The 10,000-nt window shown below is 47.9% G+C and overlaps 1 protein-coding gene across 1 annotated transcript in view; it reads left to right on the forward strand.

The window, feature by feature from the left end:
• Nucleotides 1-10,000, forward strand: part of cacna1ba (calcium channel, voltage-dependent, N type, alpha 1B subunit, a) — a gene marked incomplete at both ends in the record, with an annotated part of 92,269 nt that overhangs the window by 51,192 nt on the left and 31,077 nt on the right. The window contains 14 exons of the mRNA XM_079752788.1: nt 443-515; nt 813-930; nt 1,276-1,343; nt 1,509-1,615; nt 2,770-2,832; nt 3,989-4,024; nt 5,193-5,440; nt 5,525-5,777; nt 6,003-6,224; nt 6,757-6,944; nt 7,434-7,554; nt 7,927-8,056; nt 8,296-8,355; nt 9,081-9,187. Coding sequence (XP_079608914.1) covers nt 443-515; nt 813-930; nt 1,276-1,343; nt 1,509-1,615; nt 2,770-2,832; nt 3,989-4,024; nt 5,193-5,440; nt 5,525-5,777; nt 6,003-6,224; nt 6,757-6,944; nt 7,434-7,554; nt 7,927-8,056; nt 8,296-8,355; nt 9,081-9,187 — 1,794 coding nt within the window. The remainder of the gene's footprint in view (nt 1-442; nt 516-812; nt 931-1,275; nt 1,344-1,508; nt 1,616-2,769; nt 2,833-3,988; nt 4,025-5,192; nt 5,441-5,524; nt 5,778-6,002; nt 6,225-6,756; nt 6,945-7,433; nt 7,555-7,926; nt 8,057-8,295; nt 8,356-9,080; nt 9,188-10,000) is intronic.

Below are 10,000 nucleotides of genomic sequence, written 5' to 3' on the forward strand. Positions count from 1 at the left end.
TATATTTTGGATATAAGATTAGAAATTGTATATATTTTATATTATATATTTTTTGTCAATGTGAGAACCTGATGCTCTACTGTAAATCACTCTTCAGTTGGGACTACTTTATCAGTGGAGGGAGTACAGCTAGCGAAGTGTTCCCCATGCTCAAAGACATCTGAGCAAGAACGCTGCTCTCAGCTGGGGGCAATGAGATCCCTGGGCATGCTAATCATTAGCGTTAGCTCGTTTTGCTAGCACGATTGTACCAGGTAAGCCCAAGGTGAAGGCCAGAGAGAGAAGGAGTTTGATTATGTGGTTCTGTCTATGCGTGCAGGCGATAAATGAGACTTATTGCATTGATACACCAAACCCACCGGAGACTGGTGGATTGGGAATTGTAGTCTTGACAGCAGAAGATTAGGAGGCCTCCAATTTGTTTTGTATATCTGTCCTGTAGGTTTAATTTTGATGACGAAACACCGACCACGAATTTCGACACCTTCCCGGCGGCAATCCTAACCGTGTTTCAGGTAACGCACACACACACACACACACACACACACACACACACACACACACACACAACACACACACACACACACACACACACACACACACACACACATACACACACACGCTTACAAATTGTGTATATTGTCTCTCTCTCTTTCTCTCTCTCTCTCTCTCTCTCTCTCTCTCCCTCCCTCAATCTCTCTCCCTCTATCTCTCTCCGTCTCTCTCTCTCGCTCTATCTCTCTCCCTCTATCTCTCTCCGTCTCTCTCTCTCGCTCTCTCTCTCTCTCTCTCTCTCTCTCTCGCTCTCTCAGATCCTGACGGGTGAGGACTGGAATGCAGTGATGTACCATGGGATCAAGTCCCAGGGGGGTGTCCACAGAGGGATGTTCTCCTCCATCTATTTCATCATTCTCACCCTTTTCGGAAACTGTATCCTGACATGATTCAGACACAACTCGATCACTGGCCTGTCGGCTCACTTTCCTCACTAACCAAACTGATAAAGACAAAAGTTAATGCTAAAGAAAAAGGTAGCATTTTAGCATTTAGCGTTTTTCTACAGTTTGTTTAGATGCACTGTTTGTAATCTTTTTCTCTGGGGTGCATCTTTTAGTCATCAACAAATTATTAACTGAAAAAGCAAAGTCTAAAGTAAGGGACCACTTGGAGGGGAATAAAAATAAAGTAATTCTATGTTACATTGGCTACATGTGGTTAGCATGAGTGTTTGCGTTTCTGTGTTTGTTGTCTTTTCCTGAGACGGTGAGCGACCAGATACTCTGCTCAACGTCTTCCTCGCAATCGCTGTCGATAACCTTGCAAACGCCCAGGAGCTCACCAAGGTAGCACACCGTAAACCTACTAGCATAGTGTCCTGACCAAGGTGATGTGGCGTTGCTCAGTGGCATCACTTGCACTAACAAAGTTGGCATGTGAGTGTGGGTGTGTGTGTGAGTGTATGTCTATGTGTTTCCATGCATTTGTATATATGTGTGTGTGCTCCACAGGATGAGGAGGAGCAGGAGGAGGCGATCAGTAAGAAGCTGCTCCTGCAGAAAGCCAAGGAGGTGAAGGAGGTCAGCCCGATATCTGCTGCCAACATCTCCATCACAGCGTAAGTCCCCAGGAACCTCCCCCTCTTTCCCCTATCCTTCTCTTCTGTGTCCCCACAACTCTTTTTAGTAGGGCACCTTAAGTGGGGACATGGTTCCCAAATGCCATTTCCTTTTTGTTCCTTTGTGTCTGTACTTAATACTACTGTGTTATGTTCTGTGTCATCTGTATTGTCATCATGTTCGTCCAGGGGCTTTGGCTGGATTTGACCAACAGTTAATAATTGGTTCTTGTTGTTTTTTTCTCCCGCAAGAACCCCTCACAGCGTAGTACGGTGAATAACAAAAGGATAGCATGGTAACAAGAGGATGCTAGACTCACTGAGATGACTATTCGCTGTTCAGAGTAAACGTATGGGAGAGTCGATCAGGCCTCCTGTGTTTGTTTTTATCCAGTCATCCAAGACGTGTGTGTGGTGTGAATTGTGCTTCTGTGTGTCGAGCCCACGTTGACTGCTAAATGTCTTGTTAGTGCCTAAATAGCGTGTTGCTATGGACATGTACTGTGTGTGTCAGTGTGTATGTGCCTGTGTATATGTGTGTGTGTGTGTGTGTGTGTGTGTGTGTGTGTGTGGGTAGGTGTTTGTGTGTGTTTATTTTACAGCACTTGTTTGGCTTGTTCCAATAGTATAGCTTATTGTTCATGGATTTTATTTTAGTGTGTCTCAATTCTTCCGGGAGCTTTTGCCCACCCCATTTACATTTTGAATGTTTTACATAAAATTTAAATACTTCCATCAATGACTTACGTTTGTTTTATTTAATGGGGTGGTTAAAAGTCTCCACTCATCTGCCTTCCTGGTCGTTCCTGGGCATGGCCGTTGTCTGGGCGATTTGTCTTGTAAGAAAGCCCTTTAAAGAGACTATTATGGGGAGTAGGGTACTCGAACACTCCCTTCGCCCGGCAGGCAACGCTCCAAAACTATGGCAGTTGCCAATTCTGATCCGCGCAAACTGGTATCCAGAGACGTGGTTTGAACATGATTAAGATAATGAATGAACCAAAGTTGCAAAGTACGGCCTGACGTGCACCCAGGGCAACACAGGACTGCTCTGTTGTCTCTAACCTTGTCTGTGTGATGTCCCCCTCTCCACACCCTCTCCCCCCCACCCCCCGGTCATCTTGTTCTGTTTGTTTATTTTTGTGCATGTGCAGTTTTGTAACGCACAGTCGAGGTGCGCTCTCTCGCAGCCCATCCGTCTGCAGCGTAAACTCACTGTGAGTTCCGACGTTTCGTTGACAACTTTTACGACCGTTTGGTGTCCTCCCGCCGTCTCTCTCTCTCTCTCTCTCTCTCTCTCTCTCTCTCTCTCTCTCTCTCTCTCTCTCTCTCTCTCTCTCACACTCTCTCTCTCTCTCTCTTCTTTCTGTTGTTCTCCCTCTATTCCTCCGTTGTGATCGTGGTAGTGGATGGTGTTGTGATTGTGTCCGTACTGCACCATCAATGTCACCATGTGTGCGATTCGATGACATCCGCTTTCAGACAATGTTTGGTTGATTTGGCTCTCAAGCCGACACCTGTCACTGCAGTGTTCAAGTCAAAATGGTTGCATTGTATATCACTGTATAGCGCTGTCTTTTTCAGTACAGCGTTGGTTGTAAAAGTGCTCTTAGCCTGGCTAGCTATCTTCAAAAATGATTGGTCTAATTAGCTAGTTTTATACAGTCACCAGTTCAAGCATCCCCTCTTCATGCACAGACAAACTGTTCCTTCTTCTACTTTGATTAGTATTTTCTATCAACCACTCACGTTCCTCTCAAAACTACACAGACTGGTCCTCTTAAAAATGAAACTTTGACGGCTTACACCAACGGGTACATTCATCTCAGACAGAACATTTAATCTTCTGCCCTGCTTCTTCAAGGACCAACAAAACACGAAGGACAGAGAGAAGCTGTTGTTTGAACGCTAGGCTCAATGCTCACCATATCATTCACTGGATGAATGACGCATGGTCTGCCGAGGGTTCGAGCTTCCAGCATCTTAGCTCTTAGCATTATGCTAATCGCTCTTTGGCATGTCTGATAGTGTGTACCTTCACAGAAAGCGCTGCTACCCCCAAACCCAATTGCACACCGATTGCAAACCATTTCCTAAATGTGAATTGAAATATTTTGTTGTGTTCTGTGTCTTCTTCTCTATTATTTTCTATTCTATTTCTTGAATTCTTATACTCCCAGCCAAAGTCTCTCGCTCTTTTCTCCCTAGTTTTTGCTGTTTTGTGTCGTGTTTGTCTTGAGTGTTGTGCCTGACCTCGTCAAGTCTGTGCCGTCTTATCGTCTGCCTAACCTGTTTCTGTCACGTTGAAAAGCTTCTCTGCTAAGTCTCTCTCCCCCTCTGTGTCTCCTCGTGGCTCCCTGTATGTGTGGCTAGGAGTTATGTGTGCACCCCTGCCCATCACTACCTGAGGTAAACAGAGCGCTAGAAAACTCACAGTTGCTACATGTTTTAATGTTAACGTCATATAACCACTGGAAATGACTTCATAGACATGATTCACCTTCATCACTATTCTGAGAGATGTTCAAAGTGGACAGAGAACACTGGACCTCAGACTGTTATAATCATCCAATCACCTGTTAAACATCCCATGTTGCATTGAGGTGCTTTTGGTGTTTATAGTAGCCAGATTTTATTAAACTTTATATGTGGTTCTGTAACAGGAACAGCAGATGTCGTTGGTGTTGACGATTTTATGACAATTTTATGAACTTTAGATACAAATCTGTTCGTTAACATTTTTAAGGTGACCACAACATCATAAATGTGTAATATATTATTTATTTCAAAGTGCTGATTATTATGAGCTGGCAATCATTAATATAATCTGTTTGTCAGAAAGCTGTTGATTTAGTAAAATGCTAATGGAATCAGACAGATGCATAGATACTTTTTTGTGACATCCCCCTGTCGTTCTTAGTGGAGGTAGGAGAGGAGACATCCCATCAACTAGCTCCCTCTCCTGAAGCTAAAACCCTAGACATTTTTTATAGTTTTAATACTGTCATTTCATGTTCATCAATCTTGCTCGCTTCTTTGTCACTCACTTGTTCACTCCCTTGGTCACTCTCCAGTCACTCCCTTGGTCACTCCCTCTGTAAATCACTCCAGCATGCAAGGATCAGGTCTGTCTGTCCTTCCCACTCCTTCTCTTCTTTTCTTCATTGGGCTATCCTATCTGTGCGTCAATTCTTCGTCGGATTGCTGCCGTTAAGGACATATCATGGTTGATTAATGCTTTATTGTAAATCACAATTGACAGCATGAAGTCTTGGGAAAGAATGATGATTTTCCTCCACTTAAATTGATTTCTGCCATTAAGTATATATCCTGGTTGATTCATGCCTTATTGTAAATCACAATTGACATCATTGAAATCTTAGGAAAGAATGATGATTTTCCTCCGCTTTAATTGAACACAAACACAATTTGTGTTCAAAGACAATTCCAGTTCACTATCACAATAAGTGTAAAGCCATTGTACTCAGGAGGGTAGAAACAGACCAATCAATACGTTTTACAATCTGAATGTCTTGTTTGTTCTGATGGGCTTCCCTCCCATCTCCACCACCACCAGTAAGGAGCAGCATAAGTCCCAGCGGCTGATATCGGTCTGGGACAAGCGGGTGGAGGAGCTGCGGCGACACAACCGGGCCAGCTGCGAGGCGCTGTACAACGAGCTGGAGCCGGAGGACCGCGTGCGCGTCTCCGCCGCGCTCAACCTGCAGCCCAACATGAAGACCCACCTGGACCGCCCGCTGGTGGTGGAGGCCGGCGGTGACGGCGACGACGCCACCACGCCCGCCGCAGGTCATTCTGGTGACGGTAACGGCGGTAACGGCTCTAACGGCGCCCAGCACCAGCACCACCAACGCCACCATCACCACCACCACCCCAAACCCGGCGAAGCCCCCATCCACACCAACGGGGAGCAGACCACCAACGGCTCCGGCCCCGACGCCCCGAGGACGACGGCGACGGCGGCGAGCCAGCTGGGCCGGCGCCACCACCGCCACCGGGAACGGGACCGGGACCGGGACCGGGACCGGGAGGAGCCCAACGAGAACGGGGACGTGTCCAGGGAGGGGGGCTACCACGTGCACCACAGCCGCACCAAAGACCACAACGGGTGCCGGGGGAAGGAGGGCAAGAACGACAGCAGGTCCCGGAGCAGAGAGGGGGGTTGGCGCCGACGTCACCTCCCCCAGCAGCAGAGCTCAGTGGACGAAGGAGGGGGTGGAGGAGATGCAGGAGGAGGAGGGGGAGGAGGAGGAGGAGGAGGAGGAGGAGGAGAGGGGGTCCTGGAGGGAGAGAGGGAGAACAGCCACCACCATCACCACCACCACTCCCACGGGACGCCCCGAGAGGTGAACGGCACGGTGCCCAGCGGCGGTGGTGGTGACGGAGGGGTTGGAGGAGGAAGGGGGGAACGGCGGTCGCACCACAAGGAGGGCCGAGGTTCCTCCAACCGGGACGGGGAAAGGGGTTCTCGGGGTGAGTGCAGGACCAACGGGGAGAGGAGGAGACGCCGTGGGCACGGGGCCAAAGGTCACGCCACCGCCTCGGAGGGAGAGGAGGCGGCAGAGCAGGACAAGACCAACGGGAACAGGTAGGGCCAACAGTCACTACTGGGAGAATGGGTTGAATATATGTGTTTCCCCGAATGATTTCATAAGGTTTACAGTTCGGGCAGCATTGTGTACTTATTCTTCACCGAACTTACTTACAAACAATGCACTATAACTATCAACTCCAACTAACTCTCTCTCTGTATCTCGCTCTTCTCTTTCTAATTTTCTCTCTCTCCCCTCCCCTGTCTCTCTCTCTCACTCTCACTCCTCTCGCTCCTCTCTCTCTCTCTCTCTCTCTCTCTCTCTCTCTCTCTCTCTCTCCATCTCTCTCTCTCTCTCTCTCGCTCTCCATCTCTTTCTCTTTTTCTCTCTCTCACTCCTCTCTTCTCCTTCGCTCTCTCTCCCTCTGTCTCTCTCCATCTCTCTTGTCTCTCTCTCTCTCTCTCTCTCTCACTCCTCTCTTCTCCTTGGCTCTCTCTCCTTCTCTCTCTCTCTCTCTCTCTCTCTCTCTCTCTCTCTCTCTCTCTGTCTCTCTCCATCTCTCTTGTCTCTCTCTCTCCCTCTCTCCAGGTTTGGGGAGTCTGAGGGAGACTCCCTGGCTGTCTCCCCCCAGCAGGTCCCTGGGGTCCCCAGCTGGCCTACTGACGGCTTAGAGGACTCTGACAACCAGAGGAACGTGGGACGCACTGGGCAGGCCTCCACCTACCTACCCCCAGTTACTATCACCTCCCCGCCCGGCGACTCCACCCTGATACCCAGTATGTCCTGCAACACTGGACTAAGGCCTACTGTGTTTTAGTCATAGCAGAGCCAAACTCCACCACCACTTGTACATTGGTTTGCATTAGATAGTACACACATAAATGTGCATTTACCTCGCGTCGATGCCACACACCTGTCCACAGCTTATTGAAACTCAATTGAAGGGCCTTGTACAGGGTTGCTAGAAGCTCCTGCAATCCCAGAATAAAAAAACACCTGAAGTTTATCTAGACAAGTGGCGTAAGGGGCTAGTATGCTAACCATGCAAGCAAGACGCATTGTCACAGTCGCTGGTCGGAATCCTACCTGTGGTCGCTACAATGGCTCTTGCCTACATGGGCATTCCCTTCAACTGTTTTCACTATACTGGATTGCAGTGTTTTAAATCTCTGAAATATCAGACCTAATGGTATGATGTGACGTTACTAATGTCCCCAGCTGTTGGCCTCGTTTACATATACGTTCTGCTCCGGTGTCTCTCCCAGTGAACAGTATTGACAGTGAGACGGCGCCGATGAATGAGAAGACACTGGAGGACCTGGAACAAAGCAGGACCAGACCCATCCTCCCCTACAGCTCCATGTTTATCTTCAGCCAGACCAACCCGTGAGTTCCCCCCCTGTCGGTCTGTCTGTATGACTTCTGAGTAACTCCCTCTTCTCCTCCGCCTCTCCCTCTTTGGCTTGTGTTGTTCTCCCTGTGTTCACACGTGTTGCCTTGGTCGCTCCGGTTTCCTCTACCCCCAAAAGACCATCCAAAATAAATCCTTCTTAGGTTGATACTACTGCCGGGGCTCTTGACCAAGGCACTAGCCAGTAGACCTGGAGTCGGCCCCCGGGAGCTGCACTCTGGCTGCCCGCCGCCCCTAGCGCTGTTAGTGATGGCTCAAGCGCAGAGATCACATTTCATGGTATAGTACTTGTACTTGTGCAATGACAGATAAAGATCTTCTTCTTCTTTCCTGCCCTGGTGTTTCAGAGTGAGGCGTCTGTGCCACTACATCGTGACCATGCGCTACTTTGAGATGTCCATCCTGGTCGTCATAACGATGAGTAGCATCGCGTTAGCCGCGGAGGACCCCGTCAATGCTCACGCCCCCCGCAACAACGTGAGACCCACACAGACATATGGACGCACATGCATGCACACACACACACACACACACACACACACACACACACACACACACACACACAAACATGAATTATGTGACAGCACAGAGAGAGAATATTAAACACATGTTATGTTTCATTGGGGATCTTTAAAAAAAGTAATTTACTTCAGCCTCATAGGCTTTAAAATATGACCTCAGTGCCACCAACTCGTGTTTTAATCTCTCCTGCGTAGGTGCTTAAGTATTTGGACTACGCCTTCACCGGCGTCTTCACCTTCGAGCTCGTGATCAAGGTGAGTGGCTTCAGGGGAAATTTGTGCCGTCCATCTCTCTCTGTTGTATAGTTAACAGCCTACCCCGCTGCAGGGCAGACAGACCTTCTGCCTCCTTGTGCAGTTTAATATTGGTGCCACACTATTCTCTAAGGGGTCGCTCACACAAAACAGCATTTTTTAAGTAACACAACACCCAATTTGGTATTGTTTTCCTGCGGTTCAGCTCCCCGGTGCTGTGCTGCTGTCTTTTGATGTGCCTTCCATTTTTATGATGAACTCCCACTGCTGGGCTCGGAGCAACGCCAATCGTCAACAGAAAGAGAAGACACATCAAAATGTTCAACAACGACGAATTGCGGGCAGATATATTTGCAATCGTAAGAAGTCGTGATCTTGTGGAATCCATTGTTACCGTTAATAAGTTGAGCCCTGCTCCCTGATCGCTCCGAGCAGCCGCCACAGAGCACTCTGCCGAGGTGTTTCTGAAGAAGCCGCATACTCTCTCCTCATTAGAGGAGAGGGCTTCAAAGTGTTAAAATTCAAAGGGCTTCACAGACCTCATCATATATGACACCCCATCTCACCCCGGTCTCTAAAACAGAGGGGAAACCTCGAGAAAGAACCCAGAAGAGGGCCCCGCCTTCCAGGGATGGTTAGGGGCGTGTGTCCGATCTAAGTTGTAGATCTAGTCACGGTGTGTGTCCAGGAGGCTAGACCACAGTAACTGTGTGTGTGTGTTCTAGATGGTAGATCTAGGTATCCTGCTGCACCCCGGGGCGTACTTCAGGGACCTGTGGAATATCCTGGACTTCATCGTGGTCAGTGGGGCGCTGGTGGCTTTCGCTTTCTCGTAAGTTCAAAGATGATCACCCTTAATGTTTATTGAGGTTATGCATTTGCACTCAACCACTAAACATGGCTAAACAAACCGACGCTGATCTGTTGTACAATATTCTAAAGACATCGTCGGGATTCTACATACTTTGTCGTTAAGTACTCAAAACTACACTATTGAGTCTATGATCCTCTTGATTTGAGTTATGAAGTGACTGTGACCCCTGTTCTGTTTTTGTGCTCGGATCGCTTGAAAGGAGCTTCATGGGGTAATGTCCAATATCCGTCTCTCACTCTCTCTCTCTCTCTCTCTCTCTCTCTCTCTCTCTCTCTCTTCATGCTTGACTGCCACTTTTCATTCACCTGCGAGAGAGAGAACATTTATTACGCTGCAAAAAACAACCACTAAATATCCACCAGCACAATAACATTTCCATCATATGTTCAAAATTCCTATTGGTAAAGTCAGAGTAACCAATCGATGTTATTGTATCTAAAAAAAATACTATTTTGCCTTTAGCTTATTTCAAACAACAATAATGTTGATCTCCTTCAAAGTCAAAGTCAAAATCAACTGGTGGGCATAATTCTTAATTTTTATTTTCCATTATTATGCAACTTCTTTATTGACATAACAAGCAAAGTGATTGTCAGGGTGGGCAGATGTTTTTTGCAGCGAGTGCTCCATCCACATATACAAATACCACTATCGTCTCTCTGACTGGAGCTCAACCACCTCCTTCACCCAGCTGATCCTCATCCTCCACCTCCGTCGCCTCAAGACCCCCTCATGGTCTGGTCTCCTCACTCTGCATCTCCATTCTGTTCC

The sequence above is a fragment of the Pollachius pollachius genome (genome assembly GCF_949987615.1).
Source record: "Pollachius pollachius genome assembly, chromosome: 1".
Classification (NCBI taxonomy): domain Eukaryota; kingdom Metazoa; phylum Chordata; class Actinopteri; order Gadiformes; family Gadidae; genus Pollachius; species Pollachius pollachius.